At 38.6% G+C, this 13,287-nt stretch overlaps 1 protein-coding gene across 1 annotated transcript; it reads right to left on the reverse strand.

Moving 5' to 3' along the window:
- Positions 1-932: 932 nt before the first annotated feature.
- LOC110928086 lies at positions 933-6,081 on the reverse strand. The gene is made up of 2 exons (XM_022171303.2): positions 4,614-6,081; positions 933-4,498 (listed from the first exon to the last, which is right to left on the reverse strand). The coding sequence occupies exons 1-2, from the start codon at positions 6,079-6,081 to the stop codon at positions 933-935; spliced, it is 5,034 nt and encodes a 1,677-aa protein (XP_022026995.2).
- Between the last annotated feature and the right edge of the window lie 7,206 nt (positions 6,082-13,287).

Raw genomic sequence — 13,287 nt, forward strand, 5'->3', positions numbered from 1 at the left:
TAATTATTGCATTAAGCTTAGGTTTTGGGTAATTGGAATAGGGTACTATCTCAGCCAATGAATTAAAATTTGCGACATACTATCGACAGTTTAGAACTTTTATGGTGAGAGTCAGAAAATTCTTATTCCATCTTTTTCCATTTCGATGCGAATAACAGGTCTTTCTAATAAGGTCCTTAACACTTGGTCCATCCCATAATGTATAAGAGGATGTTTCTTGTGGACTTCATTAATGTCCTCACTAATTAAGGGTGTTGCCATCGAATGGCTGTGATGCATATCTCACCGCGTTCTTTTCAGCGTAACCGCTGATACACCTAATGGTTTCTACTTCATCCAACAATTTCCTGCAATCGATGGTCCCTTTTTACTATTGAAGTCTCTTGACTTCCAAGAGACGAAGTACTTTTAAGTACATCCAAAAATAATGGTCTCCTTGCCATATATGCCTTTGTTGGGTTTATTCTTCGCATTTGAAGTATGAATGAAGCTCTTCTCATGAGCAACGACATGTGTTTTAGAGCAAACAGCATTTGGCTTCTTGAACCTTTTCATGAATTTTCTTATAGCCTTTCTAACAGCTGCGTTATTCACAGTTTTGGCGATTAACTCCCTTAAAATTGAGGTTCATATTTGATGCACCGTTAACATTTGTCGCATTTCTAGCATCGCGACTTTTGTTTGTCCCTTCTGAGTTTCCATACTCTTTTTTGGGTAAAGGGTTACCCCGGTGAATTTTATATAAAGAATAAAGAATTACACGAGTGTGCCAGAGAAGCACACTAGGGCTAGACTTGGCATACCAAGACTAGCAAAACCAAAAAAACCCACAAGCATTCACGACCAAACAAAACAAAACAACCACATCATAAAAAACGACCAGATGCCGAAACAATGGCAACAACTAGACAAACAAAGACTACAAAACAACTCTAGCCTGGGTCAATGCTCATAGTCTTCACTTGGAACTTCCACCGCTGTAACAATAACGGGTTCTTGGATCCTCTCCCTGCCTTGAACGTCATCAACTTCATGCGGACCGTATGGAGAATTATATTTGCGATCAAGGCAGCATTCCGCTGCTTTGGAGAAAATAACCTATTGTTTCTTTCTTGCCAGATAAAATAAGTTGAAGCAGCAACAACCATTTTACCAACTAAGGATTCTGACGACTTACCCGAAGGATTTTGTGAAAACCAATTCATAATAGAGTCCCAATTGGCATCAACTGTTTCCATGTAAGCCAAATCTTTAACCGTATTCCACACTTGCAACCCATAAGAACATTGAAAAAATAAATGATCACGAGAATCTTTACCGTTCCAGCAAAGCGGACAACACATGAGATTTAAATTAGTTGCACTACCGGCGTCCGAAATCCCCATACGATCCTGAGTTTTCAGCTTATTTTTAATAACGAGCCACATGTGAAACGAGTGTCTCGGGATACATTGACTAAACCACACCAATTCAGCCCAATGTACCTCTTCCCCACGCATGCGAATGTTCTCCCAAACTTCAGTCGCACTAAACTCCCTATGCTTATCTTGTCTATCCTTCCATATCAACCTATCTGGAACATTTTGGTTAAGGATTGGCGGCATAAGGTTCCTCAAGACCGGATATAACTGAAACCACGAAGCAGGCCACACCCACTCATTTTGGTGACTTACAAGATCTGCAACATTAGAACTCATATTAAACCCCGCCCCATGTATACGTCTTGGAGTAATGAAATCTCCCAAAGGGCTTTGATCGCACCAGTTGTCATGCCACGCATTCGTGTTCCGGCCATTACCAATAGCATACCAAACAAACTGACGAACGGAAGCTCGAAGCATTAGAATTTTTCGCCACCCCCAAGTCATGCTGCCCCGAAAGGGAATATCCCAAAAATTCTTACCCTTAATCCTGTAAGAATGGACCCATTTAACCCAAAGCGACTCCCTTTTAAGCAAAATACTCCATACATGATTCGCGAGAAGAGCTTTGTTCATATCTTGTATCCTTCGAATACCCAATCCCCCTTCCGACTTAGGAAGACAAACGTTTTTCCATGCCACTTTAGGATGGGCAACTTTATTCAGCCCCCCACTCCATAAAAAATTACACATCCTTTTTTCAATATCACCAATAATGCGAGCCGGAAGCATAAACACAGAAGCCCAATAAATGTGCATAGCCGATATGACTGATTTAATCAGTTGGAGCCTTCCCGCAAAAGAAAGAGATTTATTCATCCAATGATCAATCTTTTTATCTACCCGGTCCACTAGAATCTTGCAATCCTTATACATGAGTTTGGTAGATATTAGCGGCACTCCCAAATACCTAACAGGGAGATCTCCCTCTTGAAACGGCAAAAGAGATCGAATTTCCTGCTTGACCACGGAAGAGACATTGCAAAAAAATATAGTGCTTTTAGCTAGATTCGGGGATAATCCCGAAATTCTAGTAAACAATTCCAAAGTATCTCGCATCACTTTAACAGAGACCATGTCAGGATTAACAAACAGGAATAAGTCATCAGCAAAAGACACGTTAATAATCTTCTGTTGCTTGCACTTATCATGATATCTGAAAGCAGGATGTTGCTCAGCAGCTTTTTGTAACAGCAACGAAAGAACTTCCATAACTAACGTGAACAAATAAGGGGATATAGGATCACCTTGTCTAAGACCTCTTTTACCTTTGAAATAACCACAAAGATTCCCATTAACGCTCAAAGAAAAGGATACAGTGGAAACACATGTCATAATCCAATCAACCATTCTACTTGGAAAACCAAAATTGGTTAGAATAGACTTTAGAAAAGACCAGCTAACCGTATCATAGGCTTTCTGAATATCAATCTTGAAGGCACACCTTGGTTTTCCTTTATGAAGATGGTAATTATGCATTAACTCCTGAGTGAGCAGAATATTATCAGAAATCCTCCTACCCGGAACGAACGCTGATTGATTCATATTCACCAAACCACCCAAACTTCCTTTTATTCGATCTGCCAAAATTTTGCTAATACATTTAAAAATGACATTGCAGCAAGAGATGGGTCTATATTCTAGCACCGACGAGGGAGTAGGAACTTTAGGGACAAGAGCAATTATAGTATGATTAACCTGCTGAAGCAATTTACCATTATCAAAAAACTGCATAATCGCATCCGAGACCTCTTCACCCACTATATCCCAAGTTTTCTTGAAAAAGACTGACGTATAACCATCTGGCCCTGGAGCTTTATTATCTCCAATACTGAACATTGCAGCCTTTATTTCTTCACGAGTCACTGGCCGAATCATATGATTAGCTTCAACTGGGTTAACGGTTTTTGAAAACAAATCCTCAAGATTCATGTCCTCAACCGCAGATTCAACTCCCAAAAACTTCATATAGTGATCAACTATAGCACATTCCACATCAGACCCTTCAAAATGATTACCATTAGCATCGTTGATTGAATGAATTTTGCTCCTTGCATTCCTACTCTTAACGAAATTGTGGAAATATGTCGTGTTGCCATCTCCCGCACTAAGCCAATCAAGCTTAGCCTTCTGTTTCACAAACGACTCCTCATCATACGCAGCACTATGGAGCTCCTTTATAATGTTTGATTCTTTGATCCGAAGGTCAGCATCAAACGGGTTCTGGTCAATCAGCTTATGAACATCATCCAGACTAGCTCTAAGATCATTAACTTTAGCATGCAAATTACCTTGCTTGTGAAGAAGGATCCGTAATGGGTGTTTGAGGTTTCGAAGCTTTTTTACCACTGAGAGCATCGGAATACCTACAACGTTTTTGCTCCATTCAGCCATAACACACTCCTTAAAACCATCTTTAGCAGCGATGAAATTAGCAAACTTGAAAGGCTTTGGCTTTAGCCGAACCTCTCTAGCCGTTTTCAAAATACATGGAGTGTGGTCCGACAACCGGTAAGGGTGATAAACCACATGGGCATTCGGAAAATCATCCAAGAAAGAAACATTACCCATCACCCGATCAATCTTCTTTAGGATGCCTATACCGTCTCTAGGTTTTTGATTCCACGTGAAATGAAGACCATGGCCTTGAATATCCAGCAACTCATTATGTTGAACACATTCAAAAAAATCCCTCATACCTATCGTTGGAGTGGAAGATCCATGCAGGCAATCATCCATATAAAGGGCCGAGTTGAAATCCCCCATCACAATCCACGATTGGTTCCTGACTACCAACCTATGCTTGCATATATCTTGCCATAAGACCCGTCGCTCTTGGTAAGTATTCTTGGCATAGACAAAAGACACAAACAATACTTTGGAATCGATGTTAGACTTAAGCTGAACATGCATAACCTGGTCTGTTTGAGCTAGCACCATAAGCTGAATATGGTCATCATTCCATCCCACAATGATTCTGGTCCCTTTGTTACAAACCCCACCATTGGACGTCCATTCCCACTTTTTAAACACTCTACCACACACTTTCGACAGCTTCGAAACCTCCACATGAGACTCTAATATAGCACATACATTCAAATGATTTTCTTTAACTATTTGCTGAACCTCCCTTTGTTTCAGGGGCCGGTTCAAGCCCCTTATATTCCAGGCAGCAATGCTATCCATAAAAACCCATGTCAACGGGAGTGCTTGCCCCCTCAGAACGATCATTCTTTTTATTCAGACTCATAAACGACGAAACTTCCGTTTGGAAGGGATCAAGAAAGCCCTCCTCCTCAACATTACTCGGATTTAGTTGTTTTGAACTCTTCTCAACTTGACTACTCCCTGAACCATCAGTTTTCTCATAAATCGGGTCATCATAATTCAGCTCGTTTAAAGTTCCTAATTTCAAAGAATCATCAGCTAGACTTTCAAACTTGTTTTGAGTATCCACATGATAGGACACTTTTTTGGCTTCCGGCTGTTCTTTCGTTCCTGACGTACTAGCACCAGTTGAGTTAGACTTAGGCTTGTACACAAATTTCGGCTTCTGTTTTTTCTGTGGAAAGCCATTCTTTGCTGTTTTCCTTTTATCCATAATGTACCCCTCCTCATCAATAATAACCTGTTTAGCTTTATCCTTCGGAGTTCTCGGGCAAGACAAATTATTATGGCCAAATAATCGACAAGTATCACAACGATGTGGTTTCCACTCATACTCAATTCTAATGCTTTCCTTTACAAAACCCTCTTCATCCATCTTTGGAATAGCAACTACTACTTGACTCTTAAGCTCGTTTTCTGCATTTATCTCCACCAAGGCACGAGCATAACTAGTCCGACCCCAATTATCAATACACATATCAGCTGTGTAAGCATCTAGCCTCTTGGGAATACCAACTTTCGAAGCCAGAAGACTAAGACCATCATCAGTGTAAACAGCAAGAGGAACATTATGAAACTTTATCCAAACAGGAACAGACTTAATACCATCTTTCTTTAAACTTATTGTCGGACCCCATACATTCAGGAATAACGGCATCTTACGTATCAACCATGGACCCCCCTCAAGAACTTTATTCATACCCTCCTTAGAGTCAAACTTGAAGAAGAAGAACCCGTCAGAGTTCATCATAGCCTTAACAAAACCATACTTCGCCCAAACGTTCTTTACATAATATTCAACTACCGGAAACGGTAATCTATCACCCAGAAAATAACCATAAAGAACGTTCTCAAATTTCTTTTGTACCTGCCGAACAGCTTCTTTCGGGATAACCACATCAGCCTCCTCCACTGTCTCCGTGGATTCGAGTAGTCTGAAGTTAACCTCACGTTTCCCTCTCATATTGAGTTTAACCCTATCTGCATATGTAACCTGAGGAGAATTATTAGGGTTCGAACTCTCACCTACCACATGCACAGCCTCAGGGTTAGCGACATCTTGGCCATCGGCTTGAATATCAACTGGAACTGTGATCTTGGTAAGTTCGTCTATTATGTTAACAATCTTCGGCCCTTGTTGAACATCAGACGAAACACCCCTACGTGGACAGAAAGTTTTACCATCAATGTTCAAAGTTCGCGTAGCAAAACCCTTATTAGGGTTTAACGAGGAAATCAAAATATCCGGCGGCTTGGCATGTCTTGCATCCATGTCCGACGGTTTGAACTGACTTGAATCCATGACAAACAAAAACTAGAACATGCAACGTGCAATGAAAGCAAAAGATCAAGAACCTAAACGAAATTAGCAAAAACCCTAGCAGAAAAACAAAACGAAAAGCTAACCCTAATCCTGACGTCAAAAGATTAGCTTTGGTATTAAATACCAAATTCAGCAGGTACATAGGCAATCCATACCATGTGTCTCCTTGAATTGTCAAAGGCTCACCATAAGGAGTCTTGTTAACTACTTGCTTCTTATCACCCACAATATGGGCTTAGCTATAAGATGACCAATCCATTCCTATCACTACATCGAGTCCCTCTATTTCAACGGAAACAAGGACAGTGGAAAAGAAGTGTTCCTAATGGATATAAAACATCCATCTAATATTGCTGAAGCAGTCTCTGAGGTACCATTGGCCAATCCTACTTTATACTTAACGCTTAGAGTTTTAACAGGCAGATTTAAAGATTTACAAAATCCATTGTCTACGAAAGACTTATCTGAACCTGAATTAAATAATACTCTAGCATGAGCGTTATTGATAAAGAAAGTACCTGTTGTGACATTGTCATCCTGAATAGCCTCTTGAGCATTCATCTAAGAGCTTCCAGCTTTGGCCTTCTTAGCCTTGCCAGGCTTCTTGGTTTTATTTGGGCAATTTGTCTTGACGTGCCCTATTTCATTGCAACCATAGCAGGTTGCGTCCTTTATGTCTTGGCACTCCAAAGTCTTGTGCCCTTCCTTATTACAAATTCCACAAGGCTTAGCTTGTGAATTTAAAGTGCCTTTTCCTTTAGTCGCCTTCTTTGGGCAGCGGGTCTTTATATGCCCTTTCTCGCCACAACCATGACAAGTCGCATCTTCCAACTTTTTGCAATCCAAGGTCTTATGCTCCTTGGACTTGCAGATTCACAAGGTGAAGGCTGGGATTCAAATCTGCATTTCCTGAGGTGGTATTTCCTACAAGTTTTGCATCTGGTCTTTTCACTTGACTGCTGGTTGTCCTTCAAATCTTTGCATTCATGGGTCTTGTGATCCATCTCTTTACAGATGATACATCCCCTGGTCTGTTTATATATACATTTTCCGAAGTGCTTCTTCTTCCCACAGATTTTACATTCGGGTTTGCCTCCTTTGGCTTGGACTGGTTATAGTTTGAACCGGTCTTACCCTTTTTATAACCCTTATTTGGGGTGTCATCGCACTTTCGCTTATGATCCTTCAACGCACGGTCCACAGCGTTGTTTACGGCTATATCTATCATAGCCTGTAACTCGGTGCCCGTTAAATTCAGTCTTGCATCATCATTCTGATCAACTGGATGATTGCGAGCTTCAGAGGGGTCAGCCATGATGAAGCTTTGAAGGCTACAAACCAAGTAGTAATAATTTGATCATACAGTGAATTGTCAAACTTGATAATTAAATAGCCATGGTGCGAATAAACCATATAGGCCAATAGATAGTATTTAGTTTATTTGATTATGTTTTGCCTAGGCTTTTAAATAAACCATCCTTGGCGTTTAATCGGAATATAATCCTTCATATTTATTAGACAGGGGACATAAGTTATGACTGTCAATGTCGTACCGACATTTTATATAGCACAAGGGCTTGTTCCAAAGGACTTTTTGATGGCACAGAGGCCTTGTCACTAGGGAACTTTTAAAACATAATCAATGATTCCTTTGGATCGGAAAATTTCACAGTTCTTTGTCTTGACAAGAAGTTATGAAATAAAACTATCTTTTTCATGTATACATCTTTGCCCGTAGGTATACATCCCAAATGGATGTTTTAATGTGTACATCATGTTCGGCGTCTATTAGCCATGATTCTTATTGATCATTTAGGCTAAATAAGGGGTTTGGAAGATTCCTAATATAAAGATGACAAGTGTGATTTTATCGCATCACATGTTGTCAGGAGTGCTAACATGTTTTAAACAGATGTTAACAAAGGTCTGAATCTCTTTTAAACAGGTTTTACCATCGTAGCCAAGTCTTTAATGACATTCAAGCTAGGTTATACCCTTTAAGATTCTTTTTAATATGAATACTGGCAGGAAAGGAATGATATTTATTTTATTCAGGATTTTCATTATAATTATCCTGGATTTAGTTAAAATATAACTATGGCACGAAAGGCCAGGTCACAAGGGCAACTTTAAATTATAAACCATGATTTTGTAGGATCACGGCATTTAGGCTTGAACGTTGTTTACTGCCTTTTCTTGACAGGGAGTTGTAGGCTACGACTGTCTTTTGTCTTATATGACAATGAATATGGCCCGTAAGTATTGCATCCCTAATGGATGCTTAAATCACAGAATAAGAAAGGATTTCGGGAGAATCCAGTATAAGGATGATTTATGCAATTTTATCAAACCACGTCTGCCAGGAATGTTAACATGTTACAGATGTTAACAAAGATTTGATTCTTTTGAATAGGTTTTACCATCTTGGCCATGTCTAAAATGACATTTAGGCTAGGTTTTACTTTTAAGATTCTTTTTAATATTTAGCGCAGAACAATCCTAAGTTGAGATGTTAATAAGGATCTAAATCTAATTGAGGAACTACCATCTTGGCCCTGTCTTAAAATGACACATGAGCTAGGTCTTGTCCTTTTTAGATTTTGCCATTTTATTATAATGATAGAGCTTACAAAAGGAATGTTATTTTAATTTATTTCATATATTATATTCATATACCATGATATAAATGAAATTTAGATAAAACATCCTAATGAATTTTTTAAAAGAGGTACAGAATTGCCCTAAGCGGGACTTGAAAGGAATAATGTTGTCCTTGAAGGGACTGAAAGATAAATATGTCCTTATAAGAACTACTAAGGAAACGATCTTCAGCAAAAGGAGTTTCTTCTTTATTTTATTTCTGAATGCTTTCTCCTTGGTTGCATGTTAATCCTAGTCGCAGTACGAAGCTCGGCCTTCCCTAGGCTTCAAATGGGGAGAATTTCCATTATGGCTTCTTTGGTTGGCGACATATTAGAATATATAGAATTGAAGGCAAAAATTCTCCGAATAGAGATGAGAGTATTCCTATGTTAAGTCTAGACTCAGAAGGTCAAGGAATGTGCTACTGTGTCATTGAGATTGAACACAAAAGGCTAGTGTTCAATTCACTCAATGTTGGCTCTGATACTAACCTGTCACACCCCGATATTTCCACGTATTACCGGTGGGCCCGATGGGGAGTATCGTGACGTAGTTGATATCATCATAGTCAAACAACACAATTTAAATGCACAGCGAAAGCAAAAGAAAAATATATTACAATCCGATATAAAGTAATATCAAAGTATTACAAACGGAAAGTAAAGGATCCACAGGCGGATCGAAAATAAAATGAAACATTCTTCAACAGACTTTAGGCATCTAAGCTTGCGAGACTCTTTATTAATGCTAGGAGTAGCCAGCCTATTCTGATTAGTACCTGCACTTAGCCTTTTTGGAAAATACGTCAGTTTTCACTGGTAAATACAATTTAACTGACTCATTTTGAAAATGTTTTAGAAAATTGATTTGAGTGCAAACGGCACAAAACTTTTTATAACTTGGGATAATTATTTGTATATAATACTTGTAAAAGAATTAAATGTTTGTTATGCGTTCAGTTGCCCGGTTCGTGCCGGGTTAAAGCTTAATAGACACACCACATGGTATAGTCCCGCGGCGGTTTATTCCCGAAACTGGCGGTTATACTTTATTAATTATAAATGCACTGACGGGTGTACGCCTACACCCGTGTGCTAAGGTCGTGGCCATTCTATGAATGATGCCAAGGATATCCGGGACATGGTCATTAAACTCCCAAAGGCGTTAAACAAACAAAACCAAATTTTTAAACGGGTCATCTTGATAATACTTAACCACCAATCGATTAAGGTCAAATGCCCGACCAAGCGGTATTTTATATACCGTACCCCAAGCCCGTATAAGTAAAATAAGTTAAAAGTATTTACCTGAGCAAATTTATACATTTTATCCCAGCCGTATACCACCAAGCAAGTACAGATAGCTTTTACTGGGCTCCTAAATCTGGAACGAAGGTTTTTAATAACCTATTAGATTCCTAACGGGTCTTAATTAAGCCTATGCTTAGACCAGTTAGTTTTAAAGGAGGATACGGTTTAAAACGAATGATTAAGCGAGAACCGGATTAGAATGTGCTTTAGACCCGACAAGCTTGTATACTTGTTTAATATGGGTAAACTAAACACATTCTGGATTTTGATATAAAAATGATAAGGTTTGACCCGTTTCGGCTAATTTATGCAAACCAGTTACACAAGCCGATCCGAACGCGAAAAGGGGCGTAACGGGTAACCACAAGAGTCATGAACAGGTTTCCTAAGGTAATATGCCTTGAATATGTTGTGATATCTGTAGGATACCTTCCATTATGCCCAAAACGAATTTAAAACCAATTTATGCCCCGTAGGGGTATCTTGGTCATTTTAAAGGTTATAAAAGAGACTAAATATTATTCTGAGTTACAGGTCTGATTTAATCAGTAAATATACTTAATTTAATAAGTTATAACAGTATGGTATCATATATATGTGAAATTTATTAATTATAACCATACTATGCACCGTAGGGGCATTTTGGTAATTTCACATAGGCTTAAAATGTCAAAACTGAAAACCTGAGTTTAAAACTTTTCCTTACTGTTAAAATATAAAAATTTACTGAATATATCAGTAGGCATCAACCCTTATATGTTTAAAATAGTTTTGATACATACTATGCGTTAAAAACGCTTAAAAAGGCGATTTGGAGCCATTTCCGGGTTTTCAAAGGAAAGCTGATGTTTTTATTATTCCAGAAGGCTCAAAATATTTTATTTATCATATTAGATCAGTAGAAAAAGGTTTGGCATCAAAAGAATTTGTAAAACTCATTTTATAGCCCGAAAGGGCAAAACCGGCAATTACCGAATTAATGCTATAACCCTAAGTTATGCTCAGCCTAAAAATAAATAAAAATCTTCAAAAATCCCAAAATATTATTTTATATCAGTGGGTAAAAAGCTTGGTATTAAAATTGGGTTTAGATAGGCTATACGCTAATTATGCCGTTTAATTAATAAAAAGCTTTTCATTTACGCTAATGAGCATAAATCCTAATCTAGACCTCAAACTGATGTCAAATTTTACGGACAAGTTTATAATTCAGTAGTGAAGGTTTCTATCCTCTCACATTTTCAAAAATATCGTTTTAAGGTCAAAAGGGCATAACGGTCAACATTTAGGCATTTAACGGAAACATGCATGAGCTAGGATTTCTATGGAACCAAGTTGTATAACTTTAGAGAGTTATACTAACCTATAATATGGTCCTAAAGGAATCCTAACGCATATCTAAACTAAGCTAAATCAGGTCAGAACTGAAAGTCAAAGCAAAAGTCAACTTTTGCGACTTTCGGTTCCGAACCGAGCCTATACTTAGAATTGTCGGGTTGAATCATGCTTAGGCATGTTCAACTAATATTTACCCAGTGATTAAAGTGAGAAAACTGATTTTACGGCTTTTATATTAATAGTTATGTATTTTATTTAAAACTAACCCGTTCGACATTTATTTGACCCGACAATTTAACTAAGTAAACGTGGTAATTAGGAGGTGCCCTTTTGAGGGTTTAACACCTACCTAATTACGGTCACGTAGCCATGTTCGTTGCGAACAATGGCTTAACCGTTTAAAAGTCAAAGCGTTTATCGAAAACGCTTGACTTTCGGTTATAACCGCTAAAAATTAAACTAAGCACGAAAGGACACTTACAAAGGGTCCAAGCAATGAGGGAATTGATCTTGGATGTTCAGGTATGAAGCACAAGGGCCCCAACTTAGAACAATTTAGATCAAGGTGTGAATGAGAGCAAAATCAAGAGGGGTATTTATAGGTTTTTGAGAACCGTTAGGATCGTTCCTCGTAAACCGTGATCAAATCTAAGCCATACACCTCTTACCCATGGTTTACTAAACAATGGGCAGCCCCTAGATTCAATTATGAGAGACAAGAAGCAAAACCACAGCTGGTTTTCAGTTTCTGGTTGCTAGCATAGGTATACGGACCGTATGAGGTCCTGTATACGGTCCGTAAGGACCAGGTCTGCTCAGCTAATCTTTCACATATTGACAATTTTGGCCCCTGCACTTCCAAATGTCATTTCTGACACGTTTAAGGCCCGTTAAACCATTTTTAAGGCTCTAAAATGATGCCTAAGCATAGGGAACATGAAACATGCTCAAAAATATGCCGGATGTCGGTTCGTTTGGTCGTACGGTCCCGTTGTTCGGCTAATTACGACGAAACACGGACGGACGCTAAAAACGATCCAAATTACGCGACGAATGGAATTTTATCAAGCCAAACACTAAAATAAAATATTTTTGTACTTACATAAATTTTTGGGTGTCAGGGGATATTCAGAATGCAAGATATGCTCGAAAATGCAAACTTGTGCACTTTCTGACACTTTTAGTCCCTGCATGACGTAAAAGTTTATTTTTGTGCATCAAACACCTCTAAGCCTATATCTAAGCTATATAAAGAATAAATAAGGTATGTTTAACTCATGGACATATTCTGGAAGGTCCGTTACCATACGAATCAACCTACTTTTGCATTTTGACGCAATTAGTCCTTTAATTGCGCAAAGTAGCGTGGAATGTCGTTTAATGACATCCAAGCCTTCCATGGCCCATAATGGGAATCCCCATGCATATGTTTAAATATTACTACGCTCCCGTTCACTTAAATGGTCACCGAAAGGCGTAGATTCAAAAGTTAACGCTTTAGGTCCCTCTATTGCGCAAACTTGCGCATCTCATCATCTAATAGCATTGAAGCCTCATCTAATCCATATTAGGCATTCTTGGAAGTATTATTAAACATCACGATGCTTCGGGTTCGCTAAAAGGTCATTCAGAGGTATAATTAAACATATTGACACTTTTAGTCCCTCAAACTTGCAAAGTTGCGCGTAACTTTACTTATAAGCATAAAAACCTTAGACGGTCATTATTTGGCATTCCCGAGAGTATAATTAGATATTATGAAGCTCCCGGTTTGTTAAAAGGTCACTCAGTAAGAATTAACATGTTGACGCTTTTAACCCTTTATTGCGCAAACTTTCAATTAATTACGCGCAAACGGCTACAC

The sequence above is a fragment of the Helianthus annuus genome, chromosome 14, assembly GCF_002127325.2.
Source record: "Helianthus annuus cultivar XRQ/B chromosome 14, HanXRQr2.0-SUNRISE, whole genome shotgun sequence".
In the NCBI taxonomy this organism is placed as follows: Eukaryota; Viridiplantae; Streptophyta; class Magnoliopsida; order Asterales; family Asteraceae; genus Helianthus; species Helianthus annuus.